We start from the raw sequence: 14,313 nt of genomic DNA, 5'->3' as shown, positions 1-14,313 counted from the left end.
GCTCCTTGTACAYGTTAGCTCCATGCTTCACTTCTGTTTTTATCATCAGAAAAGGTAACATTCAAAAGGTTATAGACAGGTGGGCTATATAGAAGTTATAAAATAGTTCATAAACAGATAAAACCTACAAAGGATTTATAATTAGGAAAATGTAWCATGATGTTAACGGGAAGTCCATTACAATACACAAGAAAGTACTCAAGTGTAAAGGGGCACAAAGGCCTCTRGAGAAGAATAAAAATAAGTGGTTATGACACTAGAGCAGGCAAATGCTCCACTYGTATTTCAGGTGATCTATGGCTGCTATTATCACCTACGGATCTCATTACTGAATCTGTATTGCATCTTTCATTTGGATGTCTATGTAAGTATGATTCCAACTCCCATGGGCTGAATGATGTAAATATGGAGCTGGTTATCTCCTATTTACGCGCAAACAGTCACGTATGAAGTATCTAAATGTCCATTCAGGACTCAGCTGCACCAAACTCAGTCAAACACAGTCATACAAAAGTTCCCCAAGCTTTTTCCCTAGACATTGCCACCTGCAGCAGCAGCAGCGCGAGGCACTGTCAGTGATGGCAGCAGCCACAGCTCTGGGCTCTGTCACCTGYTATGGGTCATTTTTAAGAGGCTGGAAATCTGCTGGTTCTGCATATAGCGTGATTCATATTACATTACCTAACAAGGATGCATCTATCTACAGCACAAATAGTTTTATGCTTGKAATTAGGAGTTGCAAACATACAGTGCCTGAACAAATCTCTCAGGAGATACCATGGGTTTTAAGGGATCCAGCTCTTATTTTTTTCCTTTTTCTAGCCTTGTCATGGACATGTTGCTGCACCCAAATTACAACTGAGCCTGAAAGGAAGGATCCTAGACCCATGCCAATCATCARACACTAGACCATGCACAAGTGATACAGGTACATTCCCTGTAATGTTAATAGTGTAATACTTACGTACGCCACAGTGCAGGGTACCACAGTGGTGAATTCTGCATGCACTCTTCCGAAGCAGAGGCATGGGAACAACCCGTTGGTTTCACCTCAGTCTAAGCGTAGTCCCCTCTTTGCTATCAGTCATGGGCGGCTGCCATAGATTACTATGCAGTTCTATACACTCAAGCTCTAAAATTGGTTCTATGCAGCTTTCAGAGCTGCATTTCTTTAATGATCAGAACTGACAATTTTTGTGTTGTTGGCCACCTCCGACATCTTGCACTTGCACTGTTAGGGCCCTCTGCTACATCTCTCTCCCTGCATTTTTTTTCAGCAGCACTTAAATTGCAGCTTCCTGATAACATAACAAATGTTTGGTTAGCACAGCCTAGTCACACAGAATCCGTGTTCTGGGGGTCATTGAATAGCTCAATCTACAAAGGTAATGGTCCATTAGAGGAGAGAGAGAGTACCTGAAGGGAAGAGAGAATGCTTTGGTAACCACCTGTTATTAATAACTATTGGTTACAGCAGCATCACTAGTACCTTCACTAAACAGCATTAAGAGACTGTAATCATTGACTTCAAGGGAATATCCAATACCAGTCTGTACCAGCAACATTTTTTATGAGTATCCTCACAGAGGCCATTGGGCTTGAGGCTATGCAGAAAGTAACTACATATTCAGGTTGTGGTTGATGGGGGACAGCCAAAACATCCTCATGTGTAAAGAGCTTCTCAGAACTTTCTCATGCAGGCAGTGGTAGTTGACCCTCAGGCCATCACGACACAGGTAAAAGAGCTACCCTGTGGCGAAGGACAGAATCATTTGCAGAATTTTCTGAAAGCTGTTAYTTTCGGCAGAGCTAGCTCTCCAACTGCCTGATGGACTTTGGTGGGATTAACAAAAGAAAACACTGACAATTTCAAAGGCCCTTAAATTTGGGGAGTCCAAAAGAGCAGGACAGTGAGCAGTTCCAAGCCTCTAAGAGATTCAAGTTCATCTCCTGGGGAGTTTCTAGAAGATCAAAAAGAACTGAACTAGTATCATGTAAATATCAAGTATGTGTCCAATTGAACAGATCAGTTCTGCTCTTCTAAACACCTTGCTAAGGTTCTGGTGTTTAGTTCAGGTTCTCTAGGACCCGCTGTCCTTGCAAATTTATGGAAAAACTGTAAACTTGAACAGTACTTTCAGCTACATTGATAGAATTAAATGAATCTAAACCAGGCATGAGGACACAACACATTATGGAGAAATGTATTATTTTGGATTTGAGCTTGGAATTTTATAAAGACGATTTCACTTTATGTTGTTTCTTCTTAATGGCCATTCTTCAATGACCGAGGTTTTACTCTTGAAACTGGATTGTGTTATCGAGGGTATTTCCTTCTATTACTCCTCCTGCTGCTTTCTAATTACCTTGCTCTACTTCCTCCTTTCCCTCAGTCTGTCAAACCTATCATCTACAGCAAACATGTTGCCTTCAGTAACTTTTATTTTTTTCCCTCTGAGCTCACATTTATCAGGTTCTTTTTCCCTCAAGGTTGATACTGGTATATTAGATTAAGTCAGTACCCATGGCATAAGAAGTAAGACTGATGATTTTGTGCAATTGCATGAGCAATTTTCTCTTCTGTTTCCAAAGGAGTGTAAGAACCAACTGCAAGCATATATTCAAYACTGTCATCAACTGCAATCTAGCAATTGCTGTGTTGTTTCAAGAAACATATTATTTTAATTTAGATTGAATCAGAGTGTAAACAAAGTACCATTTTATAGTGTTTGCAAGAACATTATTGAAATCCAAGCTAATATTTACAGTGCACAATCCACATAATAAAGTTTTTACTAAAGTTATAAACACAAAAGAAGGAACTTAATGTAAATATTTAAAGCACAGAGATCCTTATCCAGCCTATGGCTAGGGAAGACGGAGTGGCAGCTGCAAGCAGTCATTCCAGGTCCTTCAGCCAGGTTGTGACGTAGGCAAGACATGAGCTAATTTCTATTTGGAAGCCATGTAGCCCATCTTGCATCATCTGATGCCTCAGTAACCATGCCCCAGCTAACAGACCAGCAGCATTTTAAAGACTCTTTCAGACACAAACATCTTACAAATCTAACACATTCCTGCCTTTCAGCATCCCCCAGCTGTATTTGCATTTTTCATGGCAAGATAATTATATTTTTGGATGACATGACTGGTGATCTTGATGTATCTTTTGCAATGTTCTTAGGAAAATAAGAAAATTTTGAATGTCTTATCATCCTCAGTAAACAGAATGAGTCATATATTAATGGATGTGGCCTTGGCTTTTTCCACAAGTAAGCATACTGCTTTCTAGTGACTTCCTATGTCAGTGTCATATTTGCTGCTCTGTTTAAGTAAGGCAATCAATACAGGCCCTCAAAACAGGCAGATGGAAATTTAACCCAATGGGCAACGCTGAAAAACACTGTGTAAAAACTCAATCATTTCAAAAGATCTAGGGAGAGTTAGGAACCCAATTTTAATGGAGTACCTACTGTTTTAGGCTTCTTTAAAAAATCTTAACTGACTGCAAAGCCACGTGTGCAAACAAACAAAATATATCAAACAAACAAACAAAAAAACTCAAAAGGCTGACATTGGACGTAGAGATACCCTAAACTACGCCTATAAGCGTAGGTTCTCTACTAACCTGTGGAAAGTAGGAACTTAATATCCTTTTTCTTCCTAATAATGGCTGTATAATAAGCACTTCTACTACTTTTTCCAGCAACTAAACTCAACTGTTGGCAAAATCAGTACAGCTCTACTAAATCCTAATGCAATAAACATGTAGTGCTGATACAGGCCTTCTCCATTATAAGTACCTCCAATAAAATCAACTGGTTTTGATTACAGCAAATAGTTAATAGCATAGCAAGCAGCACCTTTTGCTTTGTCTTCAGGCAAAATACAAGTGAGGTTTTTTTTTTGAGTTCTGTTTTTACATTGCATATTCTTACTTCATATTGAACATATATTCAAAGAAGACTTTTTAAAATATGATCATTGATATGAATGTAAATACAGAATCTGTATAGGGCTCAATGCAATAGACTCATGGAAAKCATAGAAGGTGGTTAAACTTAGACAAAAGACTCAATATATTATACTTGTTTATCCCTTGATAGAAGATATTTTAAAAAATGGCCATTTATCAAATACGAGGGCAATTGCAGAACTCGGGGATGGGTTCTATTTGTTTGAATTTCTGCAGTTTTGAAAACGCAGGGACATAGTTTCCACCAAAAGCATCCCATTGTGCCTTTCTGGTTTTAAAAATCATCAAACATACAGTCAAAATAGGTAAAACACATCCCCAGTATCTGAGAATCCTGTGTTAGGAGTGGAGTGGTTCAATGCCATCTCTTTCACAGAGCAGTTACAAAGCTTAATAATGTTCTTGGCACAGAAGTGGTGGCTTGAAGATACTTCCTGGATTTATATTAGAAGAGTTTTGCTGCTCTTTGAATTAATGTGAGAAATGACAGCAGAGAAGATACAAAGGATTTGATTTTTTTTTTTTTTTTTGAAAGATATTTTCTTCTGTTTTGGCCAAAAGAGACAAGGCAATCCATAATGATTTGTTCCAAGTAATTTTGTTGAAGTGTTATAATTCTTTAAAATACACAATAATGCCCTAACAATACTGGATAATACTTCATACTATCATCCCACAGAAGTCTGCTACAGTGTAGCTGTCAAAATTTTCCTTAAGTAAAAACAAGTATCTATTCAAGAATCAAGGGTGTAATGCATTTTTTGCAGTGTGCTTTTGACTTTTATACTAAACAAAGTGATAATGAATTGAGATTAAAAAAAGTTTCTCCTTTTCTCTAAAGTAGCACACCTAGTGAGAAGCGCAATGCAAACACAAAGCTTAAACTAAATACAAGTTGTATCTTTAGACATATATTCTACATTATTTTAGCACCTTTTTAACCTCAGCTCATCTAAAATCTTTGCTTTGACTTTAGCACTGCTACCCTTCACTCTTTCTCCATTCTATGGAGCTATTTTCACAAAAATATCTTGGCAGTGATCTTTTTTGCTTTCATTCTCTTTGATTTCTCTGCTGGTTTCGATTCTCAAAGTTGTCTGCTTTCATCCTATCTGTTCCTCCGTTACAGGCATTTTGCTGTGCTCATACATTATCACCTTTCAGTTGCCACGTGACTTATGGAACATTGATTCTTCCTCCTTCACCTCTATCACTTTTGCCACTCCTGTGAATTCCTTTTTACAGGCAGTTTTCCTAATGTTTTATTGTCAGTTTTAAAAACTCAATTCTTAAAAAAGGCTAAATGACTCAGGTTCAAGTCCCCAAGGTATTTAAGCAGCTAATTCCCATTCATTCAATCAGGGTCCATTTTTGATTTTGCACATAATGACTTCTAAATGTTAAAGGAAGCTTTCAATACTTATGTAGCTAGACTCATATTTAAAAACATGGGGCAAAAAGTGAATTTATCTCCACATTATTCGTAGTCTGGGTTCTATTCYGGCTGGCACAGTTGCTTCTTGGTGTTCCTTCTTCCTCACATTATACTACCTCTTGCTTGATTTTTTCCTGAGGGGAGTGTTAAAAAGCTAAATATCCTTATTATGCTTTATGAGCWTCTCTGTCTGATTTATAAATTAAGGTTGGTAGAATTTCTCTATCCCCTGGAGGGATATAAGACAAAAAGAATAATGTAGACCATAGGGACACAGTCAGGAAGGAGAGAGAGGGTGAAGTCTTAGGAGTGCTGTTTGTCTATATATGAATAGTCAAAAGGATGCAAGGGCAACAGAAAGGGTTAAAATGGGTTCAGTAAATGTTCTGAAACTAACTGGCAAGTCATATCTGGAAATCTTGAAAGATCTAATACTAATGTGCCTAAAATTGCTAAGAAGGAAAGAATATGAACAAACTGGAACAGGTTCTGAGACTCTGTTAGGACTTGATACCATGGTGAGGGAAGAGCAACTTAAAAGAGACAAGAGCATTGACCAAGAGCAAATGGTTATCCCTAGAGCATGAACAAATTAGATGAGAAAATAGAGATAGAGTTCCTGACTATTGCAAGGGCTAGTTAGATATTGGAGAAAACTTTTAGCAGGAACAAGAAACTTAACTGGCTTTGAGGTAGAATTTGGTCAATTGGGGAATATGTGAGTCCTTGTGTTATCAGGTGACTTAGTAACTGCAGAAATTCCCCCTTAAATTCATTGTTTTTGAAGATTCCCATCAGAAATAGCATAGTAATATTAACAGTTTCAGAGCAACTTTTAATTTTGAAGAAAATGATTACATCAACTAAATACCATTTATCTTTGTATCAACGAACTAGGGCACAGACCTTCTGTTTGTAGACTCTGTGAACAGGTAACCAATAAATTTCATGGCCCAAGCGATCTATGATGACACTGGAAAATTACTCAAGTGACAGTACTACATCTATCAAGTCTTTCTCAGGCTCCTTATTTTTTAAAAAATAAGGTCCTCCCCTTTTTTTTTCCCCGTCACGATTCTTATTTTTTAGAGATAATCACACTGTGCTACCAAACTTCAGCTATTATTGACATTCTTAATGTGGGTGCAGCTCTTTACTGAGCTAGAGATTCCATTCCCAAAGAGATGCACAAACGGAATGATGCCAGACAGCTTCTGTAGGGAGACATTTCCAAGTTGTGTGATTGTCGCTGGGCTATCATGCTCTTCTTCATCTACCATCTCCAGTCACCAATATATTTTGCTTGTAAGCAGAGCTATCATGCCTAACTTGCCACATCAGGTGTTTTAGCATGCTTAGGAAAGCAAGCTGCAGAATCAGGAGCTGCAGTCCTTTCACTTGCCCATTTAGACTACTTTAATATTTTCTTCTAAATATTTGGTGTTGTTCACCTGCAGTGGGATCAAAATAATGGAAAAGTATTAGAAATGTGCCACTTTAAACCACAAATCAAAGTCCTTGTTTAAAAATCAGAGAGGCATCCCGAAGCAAGAAGATGAAATCTTCCAGAACTTAGGCGGTTTAGATGCATGAGCTACTTTTTCCAGATTATACAGTTATGTAATTTAATATATGTGGAAAGATAACTTGACTGGCATATGCTAATACAAGAAATATTTTCCCATATAAAATTCTAGCCACAGAAACTGTTCTAGCATCCAAGGACTGTATAATCTGACTTCAGTCTAATGAAGATGGGGCCAAGAAGTCATCTGAGAATTAGTTCAAATGAACCAAGCAATTCCGTGCTACTTTGAAAATAAAGTGCCTAAAACGAAGTTTGATTTTCTTTTCAAAGAAAAAGTACATGCAAATCTTATGCTGCCCCTTATTGCATTAGGTATTGATCACAGTCTGATACACTTCATACACCAATTCTAATTTTTTAAACATTTATTAGTACAGTGAATCTTCATAAGTAGACAATATTCTTCTTCAGTGATGTTTAGATCTTCCATTAGAAGCAATTAGTTCATTGCAAATAGGTAAACAAGTACCCTCTAGTGACCACCTAACAAAACTGAAACTACTCTAAGATATTGCATTAGAAAAACTACTGGAACGCCAGGTACATTTGCAACCACGAATGAAAATGGATGAAGTTTGGCCAGATATATTAAAAAAAGAAAGCTTCAAGGGTCACTCGGTAAATATTGATGCTCCTCCCACACCAACCAACACATACCCACTTCTTTTAAATAAGCCTCCATTTACACAGCCTAAGCCACCGAGTGACATAACTGGTGACTTCACACGTCTCAAGAACTTACTGATATAAACATCAGATAAGGATTCAAATTGTTTTATCTGTATTTTTTGTGTATATATATATATATATATATGTTGCTTCAGAGAGAAATCACCTGCAAACTTCTTGAATGGTAAGCATAATATAGTTTTCCTGTAGCTCAAATACTGTTGCTCAAGTTTTTGTTGGTCCTGTTTTCCTTTCGCTTTCAGGCAGCTTTTTATATAGAAAATACAAGATAAAATATTTGGAATTCATAATTAAATTTACATTTGGCAAAATTTAAGCTAACTCGAGAACTGCATGATACATATATGAGTGAATTTTAATTAAATCTATTTTTTGCAAGCAGGAAGATGAAAATAGGACATCCTTTCCTGTTACGACTTTACATTTACTTGCATTGGCAAAACTTTTTCACAACCTAAGGTTTASGACACCAGATATTGTTTGTTTTCCCTAATGGATGCATGTGAAAAAAAAATTCTAAATATTGCACCTATCTCATTGCCACATATTTATTCAACTTGAAAAATAATGTTTCTATACATAAACGATTTAATTTTATTTGCTGAGATTAAAATAGATGATTATTACTGAGGGTCTAGTCATAGTTATATATTTACTAAATACAAAATAGAAAATATTGCAGAAAAACTATCCATATGTATTCCATAATAATAAGCAATGAAGCACAACATCTTAATGACTCTGAGACTACTACCTTCCTTCAGTTACGTTAGTAATGTACAAGACTTGAGGAAATCAAGACCAAGAAAATTACCTTTAAAACTATTTAGCATATGAATACTGTAGTGAAAGATGAGCTATTTTAACCTCCCTTTTATCCTTTAATTATATTTGTTTAAAGTGACAAATTTAAAAGAAACTAYATACTCCTACACTTTACAAATTCAAGTTCAAAACAGGTAGTTTTCAGCTGTTAGTGTCATTTTGGCAGAATTTTCGGCTACGTTGGTCCCATTTTCAAGACAATGTTTTCTTCAGTTTTAAAACACATATTTTGTATGGCCTATATGACAGATCTTTTAATAATTCTGCCTTTTAAGGTAGAATTCTTTCCTGTCCAGAGGATTAGTTTAATATAACAAAAAATCTGCTTTTCAATTTCAGTGAAATGGCAAGAGCGGTTCTTGGAGAAGAAATAAAATTCATAGAGATATTTCGCAAACTAAATTATTCATATTAGAAAGAAATGAAAGCTCGAGATGTGGTCTGATGTATATAAGAGGAAGAGAATGATATTCTGAAAGATCGATATTCTGTTGCAGTTACACCAGTGTGTTTTTCCACAGCGACTATACATTGAAGAATTCCATTGTTAGGCACTTCTGCAGCGCAGGCACTATTTAACTCATGGTTACTCACACAAGAGCTCAGGTTAACCACCAGACAGAAGCCACGTCCCTCTTAGGTTTTATCTTTTAGGTATCACAAATGAGGGAAGGGCCGGATATGGTTTTTTTCCAGAAACATAAGAAGTTCAGAGCACTAAATATATCTCCTTAGTAGAAAAAATGAAAGAACACTCAATAAAGGCTGTAGGAGAAGACAGTCATTGTCTGGATAATTTATGTAGAAATATTGGGAGGGAAAGGAAAAGCAGCCTTAAAATGCAGAGAAGGGGAGAGAAGAACAAGCCGAAGAACAAGCTGACGAAGAACAAGAAGAGCTGGAATGAAGGATAGAGATATTGCCATAAAATTAAGTTTGAAATGCGTATCATCAACAAGCTGGAAATAACATGCACTAGTATTTTACTAACAGTACTTTTCCACACTTGAAGAGACTATTCAAAACAGTTCTACATATGTTTGCAGACTGGATGAAGTAGTCCAGGCAGGTCTCCATGAGCGGTCCCTTGAAAAAAAAAAAAAAAAAAAACATGAAAAATTTTGAGGATTTTGGTCTAGCTGTGAGATGCTTCCTGGGTATGGCACCATTCACTCTTATATGAAAACAGTGTCAGTATTTTCCCCCTGAAAAATAAATGCTGAGACGAGTTTTTCCTCAACTTTACATAGTTTTACATACCTAAAGTTTAGTTCCTTTCTATTTTATTTTTTTTCCTCTAGTTCTCACTTTTCTATTTCAATTTCCATTACTTTCTGACMGAACATATATTTGAAACTCTACCTAATTTCTACAAACATAATTGACTATATTGCTACGAACATAAYTGACTGTATGACAAGATATACATACATCTAATATGTAGAGGTAAGATAATTCTACCACTATTTTAATCCTCTAGCGATAACATTTGTTTTAGAAAGTAACTTACTTATCTAAAAAAGTACATCTTACTTAGCAGGGAACCTCCAGGACCATGAGTTAGAATTTACTATGCATTTCCTTTAGAAAATCATTAGGAAATAATGAATGTGTGGAAAGGTTCAACTCATTAATAAATACAAGTAARGTAATTGTGACAAGGAATTATTCCTACTTATTTTGCATCTCTGTTACCGTACATTGTAAACTCAGTTTTATTTCTGAAGAGTGCTATGAATTACTGGGAGACATTCGGATTACTTTTCTTTTTTACAGTCATTTTTTAAGATTTCCATCTCCAAGACTATATTATTATTGAGGATTACAGACCAGAATGTTTTGGAAGCCTAGCATTTAGGCTTTTCCCAAGTTAAGAGATGTTCATGACTGAGGTCTCTGCTTTACAGCCTGAAGGATTCACTCTTGGAGGCAGCTACCACAAAACTCAACCTTTTATAGATCCAGCTGAACATACCTAAAAGCTTTTGTCTGAGAATAAATTTGCAGCTACCAGTCACTACAATTAATTGCTGGACACCTTGGGAAGTGTCCTCACTAAGCAGGCTCTCATTATGTATCCTGCCTCTCAATTTATTATAAATGGCTTATCATTAACTTTAGGGTTGATTTATACTCACTTTCAGAGTGCACTTTCACTGTCCAGGCTAGTAGAACAAATTACTGCCATAAAAAATACATTTTTTTTTCAATGAAGCACATAACAAAGCTATTGATAACTTAAATACTATGATAAGCATAGAAAAAAAAAGACAATGAAAATGGCTAGACACATAAAATGTGAGTTAATTCATCTTCATTTCCAAAGATACTAGAACTTTTCTCCCGGATAAGTACCAGGGTCCCTAACAACTGGTAGGAGACGATCTGGTCTTGCTTGTTTGGGCAATAATGCAGATTAATTACTAGATGACTGAAATCAATATCTGACAAGTAACAACACAAAATCACTTGGCTTATTACATTAAGCTGACAATCTAAAATTTTAAATATCATTTTACACATCCCAACTTGTGTAACAGTTGCCAAATAAGGAACTTTCCAAACAAAACAAAAACAAACAAACAAAAAAAMCCATGCAGCAGTGCATCCCTCTCACTGTAGGTATTTGGCTGGATTTGCAGTTCCTAAGCCTAAAAAAATTAATGAAATTATATTATTCTCTTACTCTGGCTACAGTACTGGGAGGATGGTACATATTTACTGTATATACAATTTAATTATTAAACAAACATTTTTAATGAAGTGTTGCAGTATGGTTACCTTTAGGTGAATCTTGCTTGTGCTAATGGATTCACTATTCTACCATTAGCAAGATCATATTTGAAATAAAATGGTATGAATGTATTTTAATCCACTCTTGGGAAAAACAAGTGCAAGAAAGGTTACTTATGTGAATTAGTTTCTTATGTCAAATCACTATGTAGAAATAAAAGCTGCGGTCAGCCTACTTACAATTCCATTTGATTCCTTCTGGGAATGGAAAATCTTGGTATTATTTTTCATACTGTGAACATTCTTCTGAACATTTACTAAAAGACTAACACCTAACAATAATTTTAAAGGAAGAGGTAATATAGTCATAGTGAAGAAAATAACTAACCCCAYAGCTGTCCTAAGATCATGACTTAGGTTGTTTCATTCTGGCTGCAGTTTAGGGGATTTTAGGAATAAAAGATAAAATAAAGCTAGAATTTACCAAAACTTACCAGTGTTTCTGTGGTAATAAAACATTTCCAGTCGATTTCCAGTTAATGATTCTGGCAGGAAACCTTTTATTTCAGAAATGTATTTCTTTATACAATGTCTAGATTGCTATTTGTTGAGCTGAATTTCCTATGAAGAGGAGTACAAGCGACAGCAAAGCCAAGGCTAAACAGGGAATTACAGGGAACTTCACCATGGAAAGGTGAACAATCTCACCAGCTCTGGCTGGAAATGCCAGTTCCTCAATGGAAATACCAGGAAAAGTGAACTGGAGAGGGCTCCTCTAGAGTGACTTCATCCCAAGATCACCTTAATGGTTAGCTTTCTTGAGCACCATTTCCTTCCAAARGTGTAAACTACTTACCCTGCTTCTTTCAATTGCATTTAATGATAACATAACTATAAAAATCTATCTTAACGTGCAACTATTCGGTGTAGTAACTATGACAGAATATGTGCTGAAGAAGTTATTTTTTTCCTGTTTTAATGTTGCCTGAAAATTATTATGACCAAAACCCTACAGAACACATGCTTAAGACAACTTAAAATTATCCAGCCTAATGATTTCAAGATTAATTAATTAATCAAGGCTGTGTAGCTTAAGCAGTTCACTATAAAAGGTTCTGGAGTCTCCAGGGTCTAGAAAACAAACACAGCTTTGGCAGAATGAAGCATCCCACGTGTTGCCAGAATCTTCTGAAGAAAGCAGTCACAACAAGTTACAGATGCTCCTGATGATACCATAAATATTTGGATTTTTTGAAAAGTTTCACTAAGTTCCTCCTCTTAGCCGCTTAAGAGAGCTGAACTATAATATGACACGCAGGAAGGATTTTCTGTACCTGATTAAAGCTTATGATACATGGAAAAGGAACAAATGGACTGCAAAGCAAGGAGGTCCCTTTGGTTCCCTTAAAATCAGCATTGGGATCAACAGTGTAAGACCGATCTGGAAGCAGTCACAGAATTATTCAGAATGAGCAGAAATAAAGCTGATGGTGGTAACTGGACAGGGATCCCACAAGGTTTGGTAATGAAATGCCAGAGGAAATTCAGTGACCATTAGAGCTGCTGAATTACAAACAAGTCCATTAAAGACGCAGCAGGAATGACCGGGTTAGAGTGGCTATGGCCATTTACCCTCTGAAATACTTAGTCACGATAAGGAAGCTGCGGCTTTTACTACTTTTCTGATAAATTCTGAAATTATTAATAATAAGAAAACTTGTCTCAATGCAAAATAACTCCTGAGAAATTAATCACAGAAAATTCAGCATTTTAAGGTGACAAACCAGGCTTAAAACAGCCCTCATCAGACCAGAAAAACAATAAGCCAGTAAAGAAGCTGCCCTAAGGCAACTAAGGGACTAAACTGCCACCTAACAAAGGCGCTAAGCACGCCCAAAACACTKTTTTCCTCTCAGTTCGCAACAGGTGTTTGCTGCTGCATGTTGGCACTTATTTATTTACTTATTTCGCACTGAGCTGCCCTCATGGTAGTTTTTTTCTTTCATATATAATGTTCTTTTTTATTTAACGATGCTACGCGGCCGGTCCTCAAGGACGCAATGGCGATGGCTCTGGCACCCGCGCGGCTCCCCGGGCAGCCCCAGCCCTCTCCCGCCGCTCCGGCTGCCCCAGTTCAGGGGATTTTCCTGTTTATTCCTCGTGTTTTCGCCCCGGTGGCAGCACGGCGGGGCTGGGGCCGCCTGCTCTCCTCTCGCCGCGCGGCGGGACGTTCCCCACACGAGGCGGCCGCGGCGGAGCTGCTGCCCGGAGCGCAGCGCAGCGGGGCGGGCGCTACCGGCAGCGCCGCCGCCTCGGGCGGCCGCTCCGCCCGCCCTTCCCCGCCTCCCGCCTCGCCTCACCGCGGGCCCCAGCGCGATCTCTCGCCTCTCCCGCAGGTAGCCGGAGCCGGCGCGGGCGGGCGCCATGAAGCGCTCGCTGCTGCGGCTCTTCCGCTTGCGGGAGAAGGCGGCGGCGGCGTCCACCTCGTACCAGGGCGTGGTGTGCGAGGCCGACGCCGCCTCGGTCGCCTCGCAGGACGTCTTCAAGGTGCGTGCGAGGCGGCGGGGCAGAGCGCGGCGGCCGCGCGGGGGCGGCCGCGGGCGGGCGGGTAGGGAGGCGCGAAATGGCGCCGGGCGCGGGCGGGCAGCGGGGTTTGTTCCTTTGGGGTCTGTCCCTCCTCGGTGTGTCCCTCCTCGCGCTGCGGGAAGGGCGGCCGCAGGGTGGCAGACGGGACCGGAGGCGCCGCGCGAAGTGGTGTCGTCGCCGCGTGGACGAGGGCGTCCGGATCGCGTGGGGAGGTGGCACCTCGCGACGCCGCCATCTCGTGGACGTGGCCCGGCAGGGACGTCCCGCTAAAGAGAGCGGTGCGAGTGAGCCGGAATCCCGGCAAAACGGCCCAAAAGGAAACTCTGAAGGAGCCGGGACCACCGTGAACAGAAGGAGAGGCTGCTGTGATCTGCGAATACAACATTGACTCCCAAAAGATGAAATCTGTTTCCATCCCCGTGCAGGACGAGGAATGATGCRTTTACGTAGGGAAAACGAGAGCTGGCGTTGGGGAAGCAT

The 14,313-nt window shown here is 38.8% G+C and overlaps 1 protein-coding gene and 1 long non-coding RNA gene across 2 annotated transcripts in view; one reads left to right on the top strand and one right to left on the bottom strand.

The window, feature by feature from the left end:
- Nucleotides 1–8,333: 8,333 nt before the first annotated feature.
- Nucleotides 8,334–11,803, bottom strand: LOC112942835. Its single transcript, XR_003248460.1, has 2 exons — nucleotides 11,742–11,803; nucleotides 8,334–9,600 (listed from the first exon to the last, which is right to left on the bottom strand). It is a non-coding gene; the product is annotated as an uncharacterized LOC112942835 (long non-coding RNA).
- Nucleotides 11,804–13,671: 1,868 nt separating this feature from the next.
- TRPA1 (transient receptor potential cation channel subfamily A member 1) overlaps nucleotides 13,672–14,313 on the top strand; it is a 29,921-nt gene continuing 29,279 nt past the window's right edge. The window contains exon 1 of the mRNA XM_026033873.1: nucleotides 13,672–13,794. Coding sequence (XP_025889658.1) covers nucleotides 13,672–13,794 — 123 coding nt within the window. The remainder of the gene's footprint in view (nucleotides 13,795–14,313) is intronic.

Source organism: Nothoprocta perdicaria, unplaced genomic scaffold (genome assembly GCF_003342845.1).
Source record: "Nothoprocta perdicaria isolate Ctin4 unplaced genomic scaffold, notPer1 scaffold_134, whole genome shotgun sequence".
In the NCBI taxonomy this organism is placed as follows: Eukaryota; Metazoa; Chordata; class Aves; order Tinamiformes; family Tinamidae; genus Nothoprocta; species Nothoprocta perdicaria.
Note: the sequence above shows the minus strand (reverse complement) of the source record. Positions and strands in the feature narration are given on the sequence as shown.